This window comes from Myotis yumanensis, unplaced genomic scaffold (assembly GCF_028538775.1).
Source record: "Myotis yumanensis isolate MYYU_CA2020_CCGP unplaced genomic scaffold, mMyoYum1.0.hap1 SCAF_19, whole genome shotgun sequence".
Taxonomy (NCBI): domain Eukaryota; kingdom Metazoa; phylum Chordata; class Mammalia; order Chiroptera; family Vespertilionidae; genus Myotis; species Myotis yumanensis.
The window spans coordinates 23,993,627-24,017,784 of NW_027223770.1; the positions used below are offsets into that span (position 1 = coordinate 23,993,627).

Below are 24,158 nucleotides of genomic sequence, written 5' to 3' on the forward strand. Positions count from 1 at the left end.
TCTGCAAAGCAGAGATGATATTCCCTACTTCTGTGGCTTCCTGTACGGATGAGAGGAGAAACTGCATGTATCCCGTGGGATACAAGAGAGACTTAGTAAAAGGCTTATAAATAGTAGCTATTGTTATGATATCACAGTTTTGCTAAATGACCAGTAGCGCTACTCAAAAATCATCTCCTATGCTAAGTTGTTGATAACTGACCTACATCAACTTATTTATCAACTTAAAATTCTTGGTTTCACATATATGTGGACTCTGAAGAACAAAATAAAAAACAAATAAAAACAGGCTCACAGATACAGAGAAACAGACTAATAGATTGCCAGAGAGAAGAGGGGTTGGAGGACTAGGTGAAAAAGGTGAAGGGATTAAGTACAAATCGGCAGTCATAAAATAGTAACAGGGATATAAAGTAAAGCATAGGAAACAAAGCCAATAATACTGCAATAACTACATATGGTGTCAGGTGGGTACCTGAAATATCAGGGGACCACTTTGTAAGTTATATAACTGTCTAACCACTATGCTGTACACCTGAAACTAATAAAATATAAAATTGATTATAAACTGTAATTGAAAAATAAAATTTTAAATTTAAAAAGTTCCTTAAAATTCTTGGAACAAGACAAATAGCAGAGAGAGTAATGTTGAAACAAAAAGTCAAAGTCATTTTGGCCAAGATAACATAGTAAATGATACATATACTCAGAAAATCTACGTAGTAACCACTGAATCATAAGAATCTTAGGGTAGAAATGGCCTTTAAAAGTTCTCATCACTTTTCAATAGTACCCAGATAGAGGTGAGGCAGTCCAAATATTTCAGAGATAACAATAATTATTAGAGTTATTAAAGTAATTCTTCTTGTAGGTTTTTGTGGGAATTAAATGGAAACAAAAATGTGAAAGTACGAGGTAAACTGATTCTAGTCACCCTTTGTCCTTTTTTTAGAGGACAAGTTCATTGCTTCCTCAAAAGGAATGAAATAGAAGATAATACATATTAAGGTATCTATAACCTGGGTGTATCATTTTCGATCATGCTCATTTGTGAGATAATTAAGCCATCACACTGTGGTAGAGTGATTGCATTGACAGTTGTAATTCTTCACGTCCCCTATTGAGGATGTGGTGCTGACTCTGGCTAAGTCAAGTTCAATTGCTTAGTCCAATAAGATGTTAGCAAATGTGATACAAGCAGAAGCTTGCCAAGCACTTGCCCCTCTGTCTACATAATTAGAGAATGCCCAGGGTGACCCACAGTTGTCCCAGGGGGAGTCTCACATCCGTGGGAGAGGCTGGACAAGATCAGGGAAGCTACCTAGCCACCACCCAGATAACCTCAGCTAATTGCAAATATGTAAGTCCCACTGAGCCTCGTTTTGACCACAGATATGTAAGCAAAAATAAATGTGTATTGTTGTAAACCCCTGTGGTTTTGTGATTGTTTTATCATGCAGCATTCCTATAGCAACAGAAAACTGATATACACAATTATTAAGCATGTGAAATTTGTGGACTCATTAACTCTATAAAAGCCAAACCCCACCAGAATGACTGAGTACATGACAACACCTCAATGATGACATGAGTTGTGTGTATTTGAATGAAGGTTTTGAAGCATTCAGATTTTAATAGAGTTGCATCAACTAAGGGGCTTTTCCTATTTTACTACTTCTAAACTCAAAATCAGAAGGCCAGGATATTGAGTTACCAAGTTATATTCATTTGAGACAATTATCTTGTATAATAGACAATTATCTTTCAATGTGCATGTGAGGGATTAGCAGAGTATTGTACTAAATGCTAGGCTAAATGACCTACAATATCTTTCCTGTTTCCAATTTCTATGATTTTTAATTCTATATCTTGAAAGAGAAGCTGTTGGCAATCTACACAGAAACACTGGTTTCTAGAGAGAAGAAAAAGCAGCTGGATTTCTATTTCTAGTTCCTGGAAAGGCTTCTCCAGCATTCCAAAGTCTAATCTTGGCATATCAATCTAGAAAAAACTTTATAAGCTGGGAAATCCATTCCTTTTGATAGCTATTCAGGACACTAAAACAGCTAGGTGCCAGGGCAAATTACACTTAGCAAATGGGAACAAGGCAAGGGAAAATATCTGAAATTTGGTGGGCGGGAGACCCAATCATTGCTTTCTTGTGATCCTTTCCCTATGTCCTCTTCTTTCTGTCACCAAGAGAAATAAAGTACATCAAGAAGAAAACAAGGATGTCTGAGAGTCAAAATAGTGAATGTGCTGAGACATATAAAATATGTTGAGTTCTTCAGAGGGAGATCATCATGTATATTAACCTAGTACTATTAATCCTGCTGCCCAATCAGCACACATGAGTTAAACCTGTAGTACCTAAACAGAAATAGGCAGTCTCTAGATAAGCGGTTCTCAACCTGTGGGTCGCGACCCCTTTGGCGGTCGAACAACCCTTTCACAGGGGTCACCTAAGACCATCCTGCATATCAGATATTTACATTACGGTTCATAACAGTAGCAACATTACAGTTATGAAGTAGCAACGAAAATAATTTTATGGTTGGGGGTCACAACATGAGGAACTGTATTTAAAGGGCCAGAAGGTTGAGAACCACTGCTCTAGATAGAGTAAAGCCAATAACATCATTATAGTTTCTAAATTCAAATGTCTTTGCTCAAGATTTCAGTAATTGTTTTTTGCAATCTCTCTAAAATGATTTATATCCCACGTTCCTATATAAGATACAGGACAGAGATCTAGTCCTTTGGGACTAGAGCTGCTCAGCTGTGGTGAAATCCTTTAATGACATTTTCAAAGTTTAACATCAGGTATTTTACTTTACATGAACTTAAAGGGATGCCAGTATACCATCAAGAACAGACTCCTCTTTTTTCCCATTTAGAATGGAGATGCATACTCTGTACAATCAAGAGATTAAAAAGCAAATGGAGTATATGAACCAGATTAATGGGCTGGCCCCTGCAGCCCTAGTGAAGAGTTTACTTAAAATGAGTGCTCTGAATGCCGATCCAACTTTTTAGATTTAACCGAGGGTGACTCACCAGAATAGCCCACATGACAGTATTAGTACTGAAATCCACCAGCTCATTCTTTCCAAGGCTGCTAGAAACAAGGTTATTACAAAGAAATGCAATCCAGACTACTGCCTGCAGTAGGTGCAGGAATGGAGTGCTACAAGTTCAACAGCAGAGACAGGGCGGGGTGAATACCACAAATGTCCTTTTAAAAGACCTATTCATGAAGTTAGGTAAAAAATCTTCCCATCCAGGTTACTGAAACACATCCTTGAAAGGCAGACTGAGTTCAAGACTCATCTATGTTAATGACATATATGGGAATGAAAGCCAATAGCTAAGGTAATGCATACTTAGCCACAAAAACCATTGAACCAGAGCAGGCTCTGTGACATTCTAGTTTGAAAATATCTGATTCTAAAAGAATCAGTTTTCCTTTCAAGTTGTAATGAGAATTCCAGATCTTCTACAAGTATGCAGTTAATGAGAAATGCAATGATCCTCACCATACCTTCATGCCCAATTCCTGCTCTTTTCCCACTTACAGATGAATGAAGAGTTGGGGTTTTGTTATGGTGGCATTTTGTATCAATGCATCTAGTTTCTTAGATGTTAGCTCTTGGACACCCTTCCCTTATCAGTCTTTTTGAGAAAAACTAATTATTTCTTCTTCAAAGTTATTTAATTTCTATTTTTCTATGTTGGCAAGAAAGAGTAATATTTATTTATTGTGACAATATATTTTTCTGATCTACTTCCTATTACTTAAAACACACCTCTTTACACGCATGATCAAGAAGAAAAGACACTCTATCTTTACTAAAACGCCCAGCTCGGGTCTCAGTGTGCTGGCCAGTGACTTCTGGATACTGCCAACACCCAGCGGCCTTCTGGCAGCACTGGGCCTTCTAAAAGCTGTTCTCTGGCAATAGTCTTTCACGCAAGCACTAATTTTATTATAGCTGGTTTATGATTTTCCCTCATTTCCCTGCTATTTTTAAATGTGGGGCTGTAATAGGAGGCATCTAGAGGCCCGGGAGATGAAGGAGCCACTGCACACTGCTGGGTCTCTGTGGTATCAGTGGCCGCTGGAAGCTAAGGATTCAAATGCGATGTGAAAGAGTATTTGAATACAGGGTCCCTTAGGGGAGCTCTGCCCAACAAGAAACATATTGCTTTGCTCTCTTCATTTTCCTTTTAATTTCTGCTTTTAAGTCCTTGTGGTCTCTCAACAGTCTTCCCAGTTTTGTTTTTTAAAGTTATTTTCATACATTGCCCATTCTTGCCAGACTTATTTAGCTACATTTAACAACACTTTCTTGGGGGGAAGGGGGGGAGTTTTTGACTTCTTGCATAATGTACCAATACTAATTTCTGTAACACAATAAAACAGCTTATGATGTGAATAAGACATTGCATGAAGAAATGCCAAATTTATTTGATGTCATTCTACATGTTACTGTGGGGTGAAGCTTTCAGAAAGACTGACTCTGAATTTATGCTAGTCAGAAAAAAAGTTTGGAAAAGTAGAATGGTGTTCAAGTATGGCATTACTGGGATAAAGAAAGATATTTATAAAATGGTATGTTGGGAGTGGGGGTGGGAACCATGTGTTTTTCTTATAAGCTTACTTTTAATAACCGAGATAAGCAGAGATCTCAAATAGGAAAATGACAACAATCTCTATAATTAGAAAAGGGGAAATAGCCCAAGGTGCACAATGAGAAATACCAAAGCATCCTGACTTTAAGGTGGAAGGAAACACATGCAGAAGAGTAGGGATCAAAGCTAAGAACATTGAATTAGGAGTCAGAAGGCCTGCAGACTAGTTCCAAATCTACTCTTTCTCGGCTACGTAGACAACCTTGTACCTTGCTTTCTTCGTCTATAGAATGAGATCTCCCTAACTCCATTTCATCTCTAAAATTCACTTTCTAGAATTTTTTTTTAAATATATTTTTATTGATTTCAGAGGAGAAGGGAGAGGGACAGAGAGAGAGAAACATCAATGATGAGAGAGAATCATTGATCGGCTTGCCTCCTGCACTCTCGACACTGGGGATCGAGCCCACAACCCAGGCATGTGCCCTGACCGGGAATCGAACCATGACCTCCTGGTTCATAGGTTGATGTTCAACCATTGAGCCATGCTGGCTGGACCAGTTTCTAGAAAATTCTTATGTGTCCCCTGGCCTGGATACAAAGAAATTATTGATTTATTTCCTGTTGTTTACCTTAACTATCTTCATTTATTATTCCTTTAATTCTTGTGAAAAAAGCAAAAGGCAAAAGACAAAGTGAGATACATTGGGGAAACATTTGAATCCTAAAACTGCATTTAAAAAAAGAGCAAATATTAGAAATGTTACTCCATGGGGCTACATTCATTCTAAAACAAAATAGAGAAGGATGAGAAGAGCCACAAGCACATACAATTATGGCTCTGGCAATACTATTAAGTAGCAATAATCCCTGGATCAGACACTGCCTAACAAATGTCCTTTGTCTGGAGAAGCTGAGAACCCAAAGCAATACTAGAATTATTTTCCAGACTGTCATCAAGTACAGATTACATTTTGTCATTTAAAAACAAAGCAAAACACACTCTAAAAAGTAGCTTTTATATGTACAAATGTCAAGTGTCAAGCAATATTTATTCCCCATTAATTTCCTTTCCTATTTACCTATTTCCATTACTTATGTTTCACTTTTCCTAAATAAAAGCTAAAGGGCAGTCTGGCCAGTGTGGCTCAGTGGTTGAGTGTAGACCCATGAACCAGAAGGTTCAATTCCCGGTCAGGGCACATGCCCAGGTTGCGAGCTCCATCCCCAGTAAAGGGTGTACAGGAGGTGGCTGATCAATGATTCTCTCTCATCACTGATGTTTTTCTCCCCCTCTCCCTTCCTCTCTGGAAGCAATAAGAATATTTAAAAAAAAAAAAAAAAAAAGAACAAGCAGCATTTGGATGATTCACCCCCCGCCCCCGCCCCGCCTTTTAGGAAAGAGATGGATCTGAATTAGTAATAAGATTTGAATAGATAAATAGGTGGTAGTGATACTGTCAAGTATACACAGTAACTATAACTTCTCTAAAAGCTTTCATGGCTAAAGGATGATAATGAAGATGATGAGGATGGTGACACTGATTCTTGTGACACTGAATACTTACCGAGTAATCAGCCACATGCTTTATGCCCAACTTAGCTTAATGTTTTATTACATATTAACCACTATTGTATGGGTTAGGAAAGTGAGGCTTAAAGAAGCTTAAGTAACTTGCTCAAAGTCACACAACTAGATAAGTGTGAGTGAGGACTCAACCAGTCTATCGGATCTTAACCCATGCTCTGCTTATACATTCGGATCAGCATACTTAATTTTTTTTTTTTTTAGCATACTTAATTTTTTATATGCCTAATATTTCCAGAGATTTGGGGAATGTTTATTATCTTAAGAATTTTATTCATCCTGTAATCATTTAAGCCTCTTGGTATACCTCCTAAAAGATAGTTAAAAGGTAAAAATTTAGGCTCAGTCAATTATTACAAATTCTAAATAGCATCAGTTAATTTAATCAACTGATTAACTACTAAAGAGTTATCAGAGATTGAAATGGTAAAATTTAGAAGATTCATGGCACTCTCAACCTCTCTCTTCCAGGAAAGGCCCAAAGATATGCACTAACATTCCCCCAGGAACCAGTGGACACCTGGTTAGTGAGTTGGCAGGAGAATGTGGATTAAGGAATGAAAGCAATAAGCAATTCAGTGATAATTTCTTTGGGATGTAATTTCTCTGGAGAAAAGAAGAACTTTGAAATCTATACAAGTTTTATGGTAATTAGAGGAAAGTGCTTTTATTCAGGAAGAATAAAAGATTCTGATTACTACTTTGAAAACAGACTTTTTTTATAGTGAACTAAAACTGAAAATAAGAAAGGATTCCTAATTTGTATCATCTGTAGCAGTAGATGGGAAAGGCATTGTCCTTACAATCTATTCTCATCAGATTTTAATTGTTCTCACCCACAATGACATAAAATTAAACAAACCTCAGTGATGTCCTTACAAAATTAAAATGGACTGTAGGAAAGTATGTGTTTTGTTGTTGCCTGTGTTGTGGAAATTATCTTTTTAAAAACTGAACACACAGAAGTGGTTTCGTTTCAGCAAAGATTAATGATCTGTACCAAAAATTCTATTCCAAGTAGCAAGTAGAATATATTTCATCTTGTTTTCCAAAACATGATCCTGACACTTACACGCTGTGTGGCCTAAAGCCCATCCCTCTTTAAGCCTTAATTTTATCATCTATAAAATAGGAATACCACCAATTTGCTAGTTTCTCCAAGTTTCCATGGTCTCCAGAATAGTGAAGTCCAAAGTTAAAAATCAAGAAAGTGTTAAGTTAATCCAGAAGCTGTTCTGTCAAAGCAGCATGCCACCCATCATGTTGTAATGACAGCATCTCAGCATTATAGACTGTCATCAGTACCTTCAGGAACAATCACACTCAAGACCTTAGATAATGCTGCAGTCTCCAATATGTCAGATTTTATCTGTTTCTGAGTCCTTTAATTTTGATTCTTTATCTTCAAATCTCTTAACAAGCTCTTGGTTCAGTTCAGTCCTTAATAATGATACCACATGTAGTATCGTGCAAAAGGCTTCAGTATAGCCAGGGAGCCCATTTCTCTGGAAAATTACTGAAGTATATCAAACTATCTAAAAATCCATTCCTGAAATGCAAATACTTGCTCTGGATTTCACCACACAGAACGGCATGCATTTAAAACTTATTAATTGCTTATTTCTGGAATTTTCCATTTAATATTTGTGGACTGCATTTGACTACAGTTAAAGAAGCCATGGAAAGCAAAACCACAGATAAGGGGGGATGACTGCACACACACAAACACGCACACACATTCACCGGGGGTGCAAGTTCTTTTGAAGTAATAACTATTTTATCAGTAGGAGAGAGAGCACTTCATTATCCAATACAGGCCCAAAAGGTCTAGCTCAACTGACTTATAATACAAAATACAAAGAGCATAATGAAAAAAACTGATATCCTATCTCCATTCTTCACAATGTTGGGGGTGGGGGTGGGAAATCTACAGTTTTCCATAATTTGAAGAGTTACGGTTTAACAATCTTATTTGTTTCTCAAAAGCCTGTGGTACACACCACTGAAGAGGTTGTCAACCATTCCCTTCCTGAACTTAATACTCCCTATGAGGACAGGGTTCTCAGATAAACGGAATGCTTTTTGCCCTTTAACCCACTCTCCTGTGCTGCTGGAAGTAAAACAATCATCTCACTACATTCCTTCTCTCTGTCTCTGTCTCTCTTGTCTTTCTCTCTCACACACACCCCATAAACCTTTGTGTGGATTTCATATTAGCACTACTAATATATTAATATTCATGGTGTAGAAAATGTCTGCAAAAAGGTCCAAGAAAAATAGCATTGCTTTTGGAGAAAGTGCTATGGTCAGGATGATGTCATCGAAAACCATCTAATGAATTTCCTGTAGCCACATCCTAAAGAAAATCCAGAAGGCTCAGTTTTCTCATAAAGTCGAGTAGTCTTTTTTGGGGGGTCAGTAACTGTTCCTGCAAACCTACAGACATCATCAATTGATTACGCTTTACCTTTAATCTTCAATATCACAACAAATGAATTTTCATTTTAAAGGTCTTTTATGTGGGAGGCATTATCAGAATATTAAATGTAAATTTTAGATTTTAGTTACTGACAGCAAAGTAAGTGCAAAAAAAAAAAAAGAGTAAGCTTGTTGACACTTACTACTGGGCTTCATAAACTTCTTCCACAGCCCTGAGTAAAACAAAGACCGCCATTCATAAGAATGAAGGAGAGGCAAGCACGCTTTACCCACAGTAAGCCCTCAATGTTTTTCCTCCAGGCCGAAAAGCATTTATCAGCACTGGACTGGAACACTACAGGAGGTTTGCCAGAAGATTTGAGCTCCTTGAGGGCAAGAACAATGGCATATTCATCTTTTTTGTTGTTGTTGTTAATCCTCACTTGAGGACATTTTTCCATTTGTTTTTAGGGAGAGTGGGAGAGAGAGGGAAAGACAGAGAGAAACATCTATGTGAGAGAAACACATTGATTGGTTGCCTCCTGCATGAGCCCTGACCAGAGCCCCGGCTGGGAAGAAGCCTGCAACCAAGGTATGTGCCCTTGACCGGAATCAAACCAGGGACCCTTTGGTCCACAGGCCAATGCTCTATCCACTGAGCCAAAGTGCTAGGGCATGGCATATTCATCTTTATACTCAAAGTCATTATAGCACCTGAAACAGAGTAAACACCCAGTAAACATATGTTGAGTAAATAGATAAATTAATGAATGAGAATATAAAAATTCTCTTTTCCCTCCAGACGCTGCCAGTTAAACAATGGGGAGATCATCATTACAAACAAGTAAACAGTAAGTGCAACTGAGTAATGTGAAATAAAAGTCATAAAGGAGTTTGGCCTTTATTCTGGAGGCAACAGAAAGCTGTCAACGGCTTTCAAGCAGGAAAATTACATGACCAGAACAAATTTTAGAAGGAAATTGTGATTAGGATAGAGAAGAAACTAGAATCAGGGAAGAGTTCAAACAGATTTCACAAATTAAAATATTTACATATTCCAGTGTGACATATACCTTTTTCTTTATTTTTTATTAAAGTTTAAAAATCCCTTACGCTGCTGCTGACATAACTTGGTACAACTAGTCTGAAAAGCTCATAAAATCTAATATATCTAAATATATGTATGACCAAACACTTAACAGATCTAAGTGCTGATGACTATCAAAAGATCTATATATATAAAAGCCTAAGTGACCAGCTGACCATTCAACCAGCAGACCAGTAGCTATGACGTGCACTGACCACCAGGAGACAGATGTTCAAAGCAGGAGCTGCAGAGCTGCGGTGACTTGGTAGCTGTGGTTCTTGGGTGACGCACCCAGAACCAGAGAGGAAGGAGTCTGATTCCAGGGTGTGTCACCCGAGAACCGCCCTCTCGCAATCCGGAACCCCTTGGGGGGGTGTCAGAGAGCCGGTTTCGGCCCAATCCCCACAGGCCAGGCTGAGGGATCCCACCGGTGCACAAATCCGTGCACCGGGCCTCTAGTATATGTATAAAAATGTTTATAACAGCTTTTCCATAATAGCAAAAAATTGGAAACAACTCACATATTCATCGCACTAAGAAGAGTTATGTAATTTTAAGGGTCAACATTACCGAGTAGCCAAGCCAAAGTTCAAGTCCAGGTTTGTCTAATATCTAAGTCCACACTCTCAACCAGTTGAAAGAAATTACTTTTGGCAGCAATTTCAAGCTACTCTCATAGTCCCAAATAGTAGACACCATCTCTCCCTTGCTTGTAGGAGAGTTTTTGAAAGTGTGAAAAGTCCTGAGAGAAAGCTACTTACTGCCAATGTCCAGGGAAAAGATGGCAGAAGGGAAGAACCAGAAAAGAGATTTCTATTATAGAAAAAGGAGAATGCAATAACAATCAAACATGAGAGTGAGGTAGTGGGGGCAATAGAACAAGTGTGAATACAGAAGTGGGTACAGATTGAGGACTAGATCAAGAACACTGAATTGAAGGTGAGTGTCCAAGAAGCAGTTGAATAAAGAAATATGAAGCTCAGGAGACAAATCAGACTGATAAAAAAAACTTCAATCATCAGCATATTTGAATATCAGATTTCCTGAATGTCTCTAGTACAGTATAATTTATGTATTCTTCTGACAATTAATATTAGCTCACAGGGAGGACTCCATGGACACCTGAAATTAATTTTGAAACCATTAAAGCAGATAAAAAGTTAGAATAAAAAATCTTATGGAGAAGGTATCACTTCCCCTGTTATGTAACTGAGTAATCATATTTAAAAAACCACACATATTGCTCTTTAAGGTAAATAGACAAAGTGTTTTCAGGCTGCTATCTTGCTACTTGGGAAAAAATTTTAAAGGTATTATAGCCAAAGATGTAAGAGGCAAAAAGATGCAGCTTGGTATTCTCACCAGTCATAGTATTCACAGTGGCTAATTTTTACTTCAAAAGGCAGTTTCCCATATTTTATTTCAATATCAAAATAGAGTCAACCCTCAACAACCTGGGTGTAAACTTTGTGGGTCCACATGCATGTGGATTTTTCCAATAGAAATACAGTCAGCACTCAGCCTCCTGGGTTTCACATCAGTGGATTCAACCACCACAGATGGAAAATACTGTCTTTCTCAATCCCTGGATGGCGAGAGCTGGCTGTATGCAGTTCCTATGCCATTTTATGTAAGAAACTTAAGCATCCACACAGGGGTTGCGGTATCGGTGAGTGGTGCTGAAACCAATCCCCTGTGGATACTGAAGGACAACTATAGTTACGTTTTTGGGGAATCAAAAGTTATATTCAGATTTCTATTGCATAGGGCTAGAAAGCACTAGAGCAGGAATTTAAATTTGGATTTATCTCACCCAAAACCCCACCTCTTTCCACTCTGTAGGAACTTTCTCAGCATGTCACATCTACCAGATATCAAGTGCCTGAGAATATTACATTTCATTTCCCTAATAAAGACTAGGATGATATTTCTTTATCACTACAATGCAGGTCTCTCCATCAGACTTAATATGCATCTACCACCCAAGAAACTATGTGAAGGGTTTGCAGTAATAATACTCCATCTCAAATAAAGCGAAATGTGTGCTTCTTTAATTTAATGAGTATTTCATGATGATATAGATTTTTGCTAATTTTACATATATCTACTCCACAGCACATCTGACTAGAATAAGAACAAGGCATTTGACCAAGCTGTTAGATCCTGAGGTCAGGGACCATGTCTCATTTCTCTCCATATCCCCAAGGCCAATACATGATAGATGTCCAATACCTGGTTGATGATGAAAGATAGAAGCAATAATTATTCACTTATGAAAGTCATATTTTAAGGTACAGACTCCATGTTTAAAAAAAACAAAACAAAGGTTTTGGTCTACAGGTAAACTTCCTACCTCTCGATCCTTGAGCTTCATGGCGAGCACCAACTGATGCCTGTGGTTAGTGAGAGCCTCCCGGTAATTTCCTTTGGAGAAGAATGCAGAGCCTAGATTCCCATGAGCTCGGCATTCTCCTGTCTGGTCACCTGATTGGGTTTAAAAATATATAAAATTTTTAGTTATAGCATTATTTTAATATATAATGGCCATCTTAATTAAGAGCCACAGACCTACCTACTAGCTAAGATTTCACTTGTCTTCTTTTAGAAAGTATTTTCTTCTTCTATAAGACTCTTTGTAGGAGGTTATGGTCCTAGGATTTACATCTCTGGCTAACAACTATTATTATTGTCATACAACTGTAGTCAGGGACGTAAGTGTCCTGGAAATGAGAGGTTAAAGACCTTGACACAAACCAGCTGCTGTTTGAGTCACTTCACTGCTCTGCTAATGATTTTTGGTTCTGAACAACCATCAGCTTGTTGGTTCAGTCATTTGACTCCAAACCTACTATAACATATTGCTTCTTTACAAGTATGCTAGTGGTAGAGTCACCATAGCCCTGCTTTTACTGCAATCCTGCAAGTCCTTGAATAATCACAGTAACAATAATCGTAATCATAAGCCACACTTATTTTACAAATGAGGAAATGGCAGCACAGAGAGCTTAGGCGACTTGCTGAAGGTCAACCTGCTAGTAAGTAGCAAAGCCAGTGTGGCTCCATAGTCCACACTCTTAACCACTGCACTGTATTGTCCCCACCAATGAAATGACATATTCTAATGTAGGCAAAAATTAAAATTAAGATGAAAGATTCACCCACCAGTACTATCATTTGGGATATTTATATCTGTGGACCCAAATCTCTGAGGAGGGCAATGAATATGTTAATTTTGGATTTATCTCACCCAAAACCCCAATTCATAAATTCACTTTACGTTTTACTCTTGGTCTTTTGGAACCTTGGTACCTGTTATACGAAAAGCCCTAAAGACCTAAGAACCCTAAAATGGAGAATGTTCTAGAGACACACTCACTTTTCATTGCACATGTTACTTCCATTTATGCCAGGTTAATCAGCTTATTCCTTTCTGTACTGAAATAAAGGGGAGAAGCATAACTCTACCTAAGGTCTTGGCTACATCCAAGTCCTGCTGCATGTATCCAGTGCTCTTCTCTGTGTTTCCAAGAGACCAGTAAGCGCTGCTCAGGGCAGAGAAAACAGAACCTCTCAGCTTGAGGCTGCAGGTGCCAATCTTCAGAGCAGCTTCTAAGACAACCACAGAGGCCCCGTGATGGCCAGCTGTCAGGAGTTCCTGCCCAACCACAGACACGACCACAAAGGGACTCTTGTCCAGTTTCATTTTTTGAAGCTGCTGATAAGTGGGCTCGAGGGAGTCTGAAGAAAAACAAAAGAAAATTAGAAAATGTAGAAGAATACACAAAACAATATTGTCTAATATGTTCTAGAAAAAATGTTTATCATACCTCTTTATAGCTTATTTCAAGTACAAAGTCTTTGCAATGACAAAACAGATGGAGAGCAAGGGATAAATTTTAGAAGGAAAAAAATCTTATAGAATTTGAGAAAAAATGTATTTAATATGCACAATACCTTATTCCAAAGGAATGATATAAAGGACTGTCTCCTATGGATCACCTTCAAGGTAACTAACATTTTCATAGACTTCAATCTGTCTAAGGCTCTATAAATCATTCTAGAGCTTTCCGAGTTATCATTATAACAGTCCCCTAGCATATATGACTAAAAAGGCCTCAACTTTCCTAAAAACCCTGGTGAAACCACTACCAATTATTCTTGGATACAACACTGAAATATAGTACTGAACTGCAAGCCCAGAAGAATGGGAGAAACAATCCTGGAACGAATCCCCAGAACAGGGGTCCAAAGAAAGAACAGCAGTTATTGATAAGGTAAGAAGTAAGTGAAATATTATAAGGGTAAAATACTGCCCCCAGAAAAATAAAATTTAGAGGTAAGGTTCAAATATTCACCTAATTTCAATTTTTACCTTTATTAAGCTAATTCCTAAGAGAGGAAATTAAGTTAAAAATCATTGGGCTTGTCACAAAAAGACTAATATTGTATGATTCCCCTTATTTAAGATACCTAGAGTAGTCAAATTCAGAGAGATAGAAAACAGCCCAGTATTTGCCAGGAGCTGTGGGGAGAGCAGAATGGGAAGTTAGAGTTGAATGAGTTCAGAGAATCAATTTGGGAAGATGAAAAAGTTCTGGAGATGGATAGTTATGATGGTTGCACACACAGTAAATGGACTTAATGCCACTGAATTTCATAACTAAAAGTTGTTGTTAAAATGGTCAATTTTATGCTACATATATTTTACAATTAAAAAAACTTTGGTTCATACTAAAAAGCACAATTTAACCCTCCTCAAAAAAAAATCAAAATAAAAACTGATATGTTTCCCACTTTGTCTAAGTCACTTTACATTTTACTCTGTGTATTTATTTATTATATTCTACTTCGTTCAGAAATTATTCAAAGGCTTTTTATAGAAGAGTAAGGTGAAAAACATAGAAGTCCAAGTGACAGGGAGACGCTAAGCCCCGACACCCTTCCTAACGGTGGCCAGGACACTGGGCTCCAAGCTTCCCAGAGGACGAAGCAAAAGGTAAATGATCACTTTAAAATTTCCCAGACCTTTCAGATAAAAATACACCAACGCTCATAAGAAACGCAGCTCTTCCTAAAACTGAGGCCTTAGGGAAAGTTACAAGGACTACGAGCACTGTGCAGTGTTCACACTCACAGCACTGTGCCTGCCATGGAGACAAGAACAGGATTATTACTGCTGCTACTTCTGTTCCTCGGTGAGAAGAAGGGCATCACACTGCGGAGGAAAAGGAATGTAAAAGGTGTCTGCCTTTACATTCTAGGGTTTGAATCTCAAAACAACATTAGGAGGGAGATATTATCATTTCCTTTTACAGATAAGGACTGAGGTGTAGAGGAAGCAAGCAACCTTGCTCAGTCAATGGAATAGCAAGTGGCATTGCAGAAATTAGATGCCAATCTTTTTTTGGGGGTAAAGTCTTTGTTTTTTACATAATATTTCAGAAAGAGGCCTCCTGTAAAAAGTAACTGCCTCCTAAAAGGAGGTTGGCCAATTAGGCAAATAAAAGGTGAGCCCCAATTTGACCCCAAGATAAAAGCTTATACATTCAACAGCCATTTGCCACCAGCACTTCATAAAATCAGCCTCCCTGGACCCTCTGGAGCTGGGGAAACACCGTGACAGTGATAGCCCATAAATGTAATAGTCTTTAGATTACCGAATTAACAGGAGGAGAGAAAATATACACAAGAGAACCCTTGGCAAGAAGCAGCCCTGGCATCTTTAAAAGAACAAATAAAGGTAAACTAAATCTCACTTTGTAATTATATTATTAAATCTGTGGTTGGCAGTAGTTCTAGGCTACACCATTTACAAAATACAATGAAGTGAAATTGCTGGAAGACTATCTAAAAAGGAGAAATGGAAAACAGTAACAAGATAACTTGAGAAGTCATGACAAAGAGTATCATTTTGTATTTACACTTATTTTTATATTTTCACTAATGATTTAAAGGAAATACATTATATATGATGTAAATATAACCACAGGAGAAGTTTAACTGATATCTGGTATCTGGTTAGTAAGCATAAGTGAAACCATAAAAATAAGGAAAAACAGACTGAATTCAGTTAGCAATACTGGCAGCAACAATATAAAAATGTCAAGTAAATTTCAATGTGGATAAATATAACATTTATTTGAAAACAAGGGTATATTAATATAGATTGGCCCTACCTTTTTAAAAAAATGAAATCTTGAAACTTCTAAAAAAAGGCCAAACCACAGGAAGACTGTGACTATCACGGGAGCTTTGCTTGTTCACACAAGCACCTGGACTAGGGAGCTTTCTGTGTTGCATTTAAGAATTACAAAATGGAAGCAATCGACACAACAGATCGGACCTACATATAAAGTGACCCAACTGCACTGCTATGCAACAATGGCAGAAACTTAGAAAGCTGCAGGAGGCTAAACTAAAATGGGTAAAAAAAAAAAAAAATGGGCAGCAAATAATGATAGATTTCGTGAATTACAACCATATGACAAAAAGAGAGGTAAGTCATTAAGATGTGAAATGATGCATAGAACAACACTGTGAAAAGCAACAGTATCCCTATAAAACGTTGATAAGAAAAGCCCACCTGGAGTAGATACAGTGATAAAGGCAATGCTAAAAATAAATGAGATAAATTAAATTGCCTTAAGGAAAAAGAAGAAAATGCTGAAGCGCTCCAGGCACCTGTAAGTTGCAGCTTGCTCCAGGGTCAGCCTGAGGTCACTCAATATACACTGGGAGAGAACATGGCACAGAAAACCCTAAGGGTGACAACAGCACTGAGCTGTTCCTCACTGTGCAGGGAGATTTCCTTACATTTATCTAAACAAATTGCTTCAAAGGCAAAACAGTAAGTATGATTCTGCTGATCTCAACATGTTCACTCCAATATTCTAAGGCAGCAACAGAAATGCTTCAAAATAAAAAAGTGGTATCTTCATGAACTAAATAAAAATGTTCCATGTAAATTACTTGTGGAGGGGTGAAGGGAGAGAATGAGAAACTATTAGAGAAATGGAAAGGGGAGACAAATTGATTTTTTTTTTGTCCATACCTACCCCACCCCCACCCCTAAGCCCTGGAGCTCTGAAGCGCATCTGCTCTAAGTCAGAGTTTATTAACAGCAGGTCCCCCAGTGGGAGAAGCCATTAGGTTCCTGCAGCAAAGACTCGGCTTTGCATGGGGTTATAAAATCGCATGAAGAGAGGTTTCCTTACCACGTTTTTCCTAAAACATGAAATCTTTGACTTTCAGAAAAATATTTTTTATAGCTATGAATTGCCCAAAGACCATATAAGTAACATTTAGTTCATCAAATTTTTACTTAGCATATATTTTAAGCCAAATACTGTATTAGCCAGTATATTAAAACAATCTAATGCTGCAAACATTTTCAAAACTATAAAAAATGTCTAATGAAATTGCCATCAACATGTTTAGGTTCATTCAAAAACATCCCTTTTCAGAGACAAAAAATAGAGTTCTGCTTGACATAATCTAATTAATATGAAACAATACTAGCTTTCCACTATATGCCATCAATATACCTTAGTGTCTCCATCACTCTGCAAAGATGACAATTGGTGTACACTTTCAGCCCAATCTTCCTAAGAGCTCATTCCTCAAAAATCAATGTTCCTCAAAGTGAAGCCAATCTGTTTTGGGCCTTAGAACTTCTCTAACCTCCACTATGTTCAATCCATTGTTTTTTTCAGAATACCAATTGGCACAAAGTAGAATAACAGGAAAAAAAAACATTTAAACTAGTGTCTGTCAGTTTCTCTTTTTCTTTCTTTTAAAAAACAAAACAAAACATTTGTATTGATTTCAGAGAGGGAGAGATAGAAACATCAATGATGAGAATCATTGATTGGCTATCTCCTGCACGCCCCCTACTGGGGATCTAGCCCGAAACCCAGATATGTGCCCTGACCTGAATTGAACCGTGACCTCCTGGTTCATAGGTCAACGCTTCACCACTGAGCAACACCAGCCAGGCTCTCTCTCTTTTTTTAACTCAACATATCTTATAATGCTCCTCTGAAAAATGTCACACACACAGCCTACAGTTAGATCCATAATATTAGAATGTCTACTTAATGTCTTCGCTTATTTGATTATTTCTAGATGGCATATTGGTCCAAATAAACAAATCAATTTACTACTAGAGGTATTATAACTTAGAGGTACAGAATCTTAGAACTACAAAAACAGGAGGAATCTTCAGATAACTCTGAAATACAGAGATGTCGATTCATTTACCCATGGTCATATAGTTAGTTAATGCAAAATTCAAAAATGTAATCTAGGTCCACAAACTTCTAGGCCAGTAGCCTTACACCATCCTATTCTGGTTCATTGTCTGCTACTGGCAGTGATTCTTGATTTCCTTTGTCTACAATATGTAATCTCTTCTAGGGCTACTAAAATAGAAATTTACTTCTGTGGAGATGAGCACAAAATTTTGAGAAAAAGCCAAATTTAACCAAGTTCTAAGAGCAAATTGTTACTATCTGAAAATGCTATTTTATTTCTTCTTTATGCTCTGAAATTTCTTTCCAGTAGGTAGATCTAGAGAAATATGAAAAATCTGCCCTATTACTTATTTCCTAGAACTAAATTAAGGTTTAACTACAACACTGAGAGAATAATGGGAACTATCACTGACTTTAGACAAATGAACAAGCTGGCCATTGCTTTCAACAGTATATAAAAATCATAGTGTAACTTTTCTTTTTAATAAAGATAGTATCTTACATTTTAAAAATAAAAAATATACGATCTTAGCAAAATTGGTAACTTATCAATTCTCAATACCGGAGTCTAAAGTTTTTAAAGGCTAGAAATGTTCTACTTTGCCGGGAGCCGGTCCATCCTTGCTGCTTGACACAGTCGCTGCAGAGAAGAAACATCTGCACAGCATATGTTTCAAGGGACCTGGCGTATATGGCATACTGTTCTTAATATGTTTGCTCCCTTTAGCACTATGTGTTTTAACCAAGGTCACCTCTCCGAGAAAGGTTGTTTTCCCAGGTAGGGATTTTTCCCTGAAGTTAAGGAGGGGATAAAACCTCTTAACTAAGTGCCAGGCGGGTAGTTAATCGCTTTAACTACAAACAATCACCCTTAAGCTACATAATCTTTACTCCCTGGAATGGAGATAAGAAACGCCCTAACCTTTGCAATAGAAATTGACAGGATTAAAATCAACTGGTATAAATACAGATGTAACAAGACAACAAGATAGAGAACCTAGAGAGAGAACCAAGAGACAGGACTTGGCTGGAGATCCTAGACAGAACCTAGAGACAGAACCTAGCGAGAGAACATGGCAAAAGATCCTGGACAGAACCTGGCTACAGATCTTGGCTGGAGAACCTAGACAGAACATGGCGACCGAACCTGGCTAGAACCTGGCTGGAGAACCTGGCTGGAGAAGCTGGATGGAGAACCTAGCAAGAGAACATGGCTACAGAACCTGGCTAGAGATCCTGACCAGAACTTGGCTGGATCCTAACCAGAACTTCGCTGGAGACCAGAACTCGGCTGGAGTTCCTGACTTGAGATCCTGGAGGGAGTACCTCGCTATGCTGATCAACTGAACGCTGACCCCGTGCCATTCCTTCTTCGCCGACTCCGTCCACACCTTTGGGGACCCCTGGACCCGCTGGCATTGGACCCCAGCACTACTTTAAATTAGTGCCAGACCAAATACTTTTGTCATACTTACCTCTCATGGGAGATTTCATGGCAGCTTCTACCATCCCCACCAGAAGCTGGAGACTCTTGGGGTCCTGAGCCAGTCCAGATGCAAACGCTGCCAGGGCATCGGCATGACGTCCGAGGTACTGGAGGGCAACACCCTGTCGGAAGTATGCCTGAAAATGAAGAAAATACAATGCATGTTTGCTTATACATCATGCTCCATCAAGGCTGCTGCTGATTCTTTAGTAGAACAACAGATCAGTGGAACTATGCTTGAGATGGTCTTAATTCAAAGACCTAGTAAATAGTTTGTAATCAAATCTGATCTCTTCCAATATTGTAAAATGTAAGCATACTTCTCTCAGATAAATTATAATTTATTCTTTTCAATTCTAGAACACTTAAATTTTATCACATCCTTTGGCATTTATTCACATATTGCTTTTATTGTTTTTGATTATTTGAAAAATATTTCTTATCCCACCTGTAATAGCATAAGTTCCTCAAGGACAGAATTTTGGAGATTTCTTTATATCTCACCAAAGTAGGTGGTACAGTGCAAGACAAATGAGAGACACTCAAATTCCACTTATGGTATATTTTCTCCATTTATGTAATGAATGGGAAAAATAAATATGTGATTATTATTAAGGCAATCTTAATAGTGAGTAACATAACATGGTCATATCAAATGTAGTATTTCAGACATAATATTTAAAAGCTGTTATCTAAAATATATGTGCTTTGCTTAGAAACAAAATCAGATTGTTTTTGTATGCTTTTAGTTTTAAAGCTAGTATCATCAGTTGTTGATTGTAGGAGAACATCCCTCCTTCTAGTAATTGAAAAAAGGGCCAAGAAGTTAATAAAATATTTAAAGTTTAGAATAGTCTTAAGGAAGTGAAATTTGTTTTCAAGCACACAGAGTAAAAATAAGTAAATGAACCAAGTGTTACTAGTATTTAACCAGCAAAGGACCTTGTACCTGGTTAAATAACACATAAAAATGACATATTAATTCATTCACTGTTTATGTAACATCTGCTTCTAAAATATTTAGCCTCCTATGTAACTTCAACATTCTTACAATACCACATGCTTATAACACAATTTTGACTTTTCAGCCCAATATACTTTGAGTTGTCACAAATTGTATTCATGGGATCTAAATGAAGTTTCAAGTAACTTCTAAAACTACTACTCACTAAACTTAACACATAATTTTATAATTTTATATGTACACGTACACACACAGAGATTGAGTGAGAGCACATTTAATGTTTACAAAACGTATTTCTTTACCTTATCTTATTTCATTTTTACAACTACCCTTTGAGATCATTTAAGAAAGGCAATACTATTCAGTGTTTCTATTAAGAAACAACCCATAAACAGAATGAATACTCATAGATTATTACAGGCTATTCAGATTTCTATTTCAGTTTAAACTATCAGCAGTTGTTAAAACTCAGACCCCAGTGAGACACTAACCTATAAATGTGCTTCCATTACTAATTCATAAGATCACTTCCTTTCACTGGACTCAGCCACTGCTTCAACCTTTAATGTGTTTTATAGACATTTTTCACTGTCCTTTTCATTTCACATTTTAGGTGATTTTGAAAATCTGAGAGGCAATATATGCAACATTACAACTAAAAATAACTACAGTTTACATAATTTCAGAAATACTATATTAAAGCCAAATTAAAAGAATGTAAATTTATATACATGCCAATTATCTGTACACTATAATTATAATTTATGGAAAGAGACAAAAGATGTTTTTGGTTACTGATATTTTTTAAAAATGTATGTGGCAATCATTTGACAATATATGTTAAGTCAAATCATTATATTGTATAACTTAAATCTATTCAATGCTGTATGTCAGTGGTATCACAATAAAACTAAAAATACACAATAATCTTAATAGCAATGGATTTAGATAATTTCTTACATATTTAGAGCAAAATTTTATCATTCATTACTTCACTGAGAGAACTGATTTTCCTGCCTGCCAACAGAAATCACTGAAAAACGTGATATATCTACTTTTTAGTCGGGCGAAGCGGTGTTAAAGGCCAGTCCTGATATCAAGTTCACACAGCAGTTAAAGAAGAGTGTGCACATTTTGTTTTCTATGGACACTCAATAACTAGAGGAAAAAGGTCTGACTGGACCATGTCACCCACAATCTTGGCTTCCTTTCTTTGGGGGAGGATTTTGAAAAGAGGTATAGAAGGCTTTCAAAGGTCTCCCTTAGTCCTCCCTCATTCCCTTGCACAATCGCTAACCCAACTTCACACAATTTTTCTCAGTCACAAGCTTAGTTTATACCCCTGCCAAGACAGCATAATAAGTCAAGCTCTGACAAACCCCTGTTCCTAACTCAGAGTGGGGCTCTCCCAACTTTGCTCCATGCAATATTCACTGCATGTACAAACAGCTGAATAGAAATCAGTTTTTGATACTTCTGTGAGAGGTACGCCACTATCAAGTTCAAGTGGATGATAATATGACCTAGATTGTGGGTTCATGTAATGGAATAAAAAGAATTCAGCACAGTGTCTGACAAAAATATTCAATAAAATTAGCTATTCTGATTATTAGTTAAATAAGAAAAGAATCTTACTAAGAACACATAATTACAAACTAACAGAATGTAAGGAATCCAACAAACATTTTACTATGCAATATATTATTCAATTCCTATCATGGCTTCATTTGCTCCTCTCCTGGCTCCATAAGAGACTACGGGCAACTGGGAAACTCACTGCTGTAAGGCTCCCAGACAAAAATCTGAGCTACCCAACAAGAAGAAACTGGCACTCCGGTCTTGGGAGATGCAGCAGCCACCCACAGGGTCCTCTGTCAGCCTCTTCCAAAGCCAAGGGGAAAACGTGCTGAGATTCACAGCTGCTTCAAGAAAACGGATGTAATCTGCTATCGCCTATCTGCCTCACCCCTATTGATTCCTGCTACTAATTTCTCTTCCTCAGAATCAGAGGTCTCACAGGAAGCTGCTTCATCTGGGAAAGGGGACATTTTGATCACTTCGGATTGAGCAGAGGCAATATATGTGCACCATGCTGAAGGAAGCAATATTAAACACTCGGTGCCCAGCCAACCTCAGAAAATCTATTCCCCTGCCTAAGCGCCCCTCCCCCCACGCATACACCACATTCTGGTCACTGGTTACGTTGCAGATGGAGGAAGAAGGGCAACATGAATTGACTAAAAGAGCATCTATGCCCTGAGAACAACGGTTTTAACATAAAGCTTTAGCCAAGAAGAGAAACGTATAAGGAGCTAGTTAACATACTGGACTAAAGGTAGATTTTTAAGTGTTGCACAGGCATTCATTTATTTTTTGTTGTTCCCCACAAAGAACCCTCAGTGATTACTCCACACATGCTACTAAACTATCACCTCACAAATACAACTGCGTTACAAGAATAGTTCATTCCTTCCTTCAATTAATATTCCCTAAAAATCTACAGCACCAGGCTCTATAAAACAGAGGACGCAGACTCTCAATGTGCTCACTATCTAGAAGGGAAGAATATAAACAGCTATAAATGTCTCGACTGCTACCTGTAGAGCTGCTTACTAGTAAGATTTTGTAATACTTAAGCAGTAATAAAAATGTAACAAATGACTGAAGCATTTATGTCCTGTTGTTAAAACTGCTAGTATTTGTTCTTTATTAAGTGGCCATTCTTCTCACCTCAGAGAGTTTGCCATAGAGTAAATGTTTGTGTCCTTCCAAAATTAATATGTTGAAACCTAATCCTCAATGTGATGGTATTTAGGGCTTTAGGGGGGATTAGGTCATGAGAGTGGAGCCCACTGAATGGGATCAGTACCCTTATAAATGAGACCCCAGAAAGCTGTCTCTCTCCTTCCATTATGTAAGGACACAGCAAGAAGATAGCTTATCTATTAACCAGGAAAATAGCCATCTATTTACCTCACCAGACACCAAATATGCCGTCAACTTAATCTGCGACTTCTCAGTTTTCAGAACTGTGAGAAATAAATGTTTGTCATTTAAGCCACCCAGCCTATGATATTTTGTTGCAGCATTCCTAAAATCCTAAGACAGGGTTAAAGTAAAAACACTCAGAGACTAAACATGTGAAAGAGAAAGCTCTTCACTCTTCAAGTGCCACTGGAAACAATGAAGGACCTGTAAGTCTTTATTTCCAACACTCCATTCCTGGTTCACAATTCTAACACATCACTCAACCTAAAATCCTACTCTCACATGGCTCAACTAACTTATGAGGTAAACCACTATCATAGGTATATACATATATTTATAACAAATATAATATGTAACATTTAAATTAAGAGTATCCACTTACATGTACAACACATAGTCTATTACTTAATTCAAGCATTTACAAATATTGTGCCTTCGATTTAACCTATACTTTCAAATTTTATATTTTAACCCTTTGTGGTCCAATTTTATTTTTGGAATTCAAACAGTCTGGTCCAAATTAATTGATGGGATTGAATGTTGAACCAGTTTGCGGTGTTGACCTCAGCCTCGACATTGGACCTGCTCCTAGCGCCTGGTCTGTCGAGTCAGCCTCCACAGTTGGACCGAAAGGGTTAATGTTCCCAATCTGTCTTTCACTGTTTGAATTTCAACTTTTTTTTTACATCTTCTGAAGAATAAACATCTGTAACTATAACATAGTGATGTACCTGCTAGCCAAT

The 24,158-nt window shown here is 37.6% G+C and overlaps 1 protein-coding gene across 1 annotated transcript in view; it reads right to left on the minus strand.

The window, feature by feature from the left end:
- TTC28 (tetratricopeptide repeat domain 28) overlaps nucleotides 1-24,158 on the minus strand; it is a 300,310-nt gene that overhangs the window by 182,075 nt on the left and 94,077 nt on the right. The window contains exons 2-4 of the mRNA XM_070399969.1: nucleotides 19,453-19,600; nucleotides 13,191-13,463; nucleotides 12,079-12,209 (exon numbers count right to left, since the gene is read on the minus strand). Coding sequence (XP_070256070.1) covers nucleotides 12,079-12,209; nucleotides 13,191-13,463; nucleotides 19,453-19,600 — 552 coding nt within the window. The remainder of the gene's footprint in view (nucleotides 1-12,078; nucleotides 12,210-13,190; nucleotides 13,464-19,452; nucleotides 19,601-24,158) is intronic.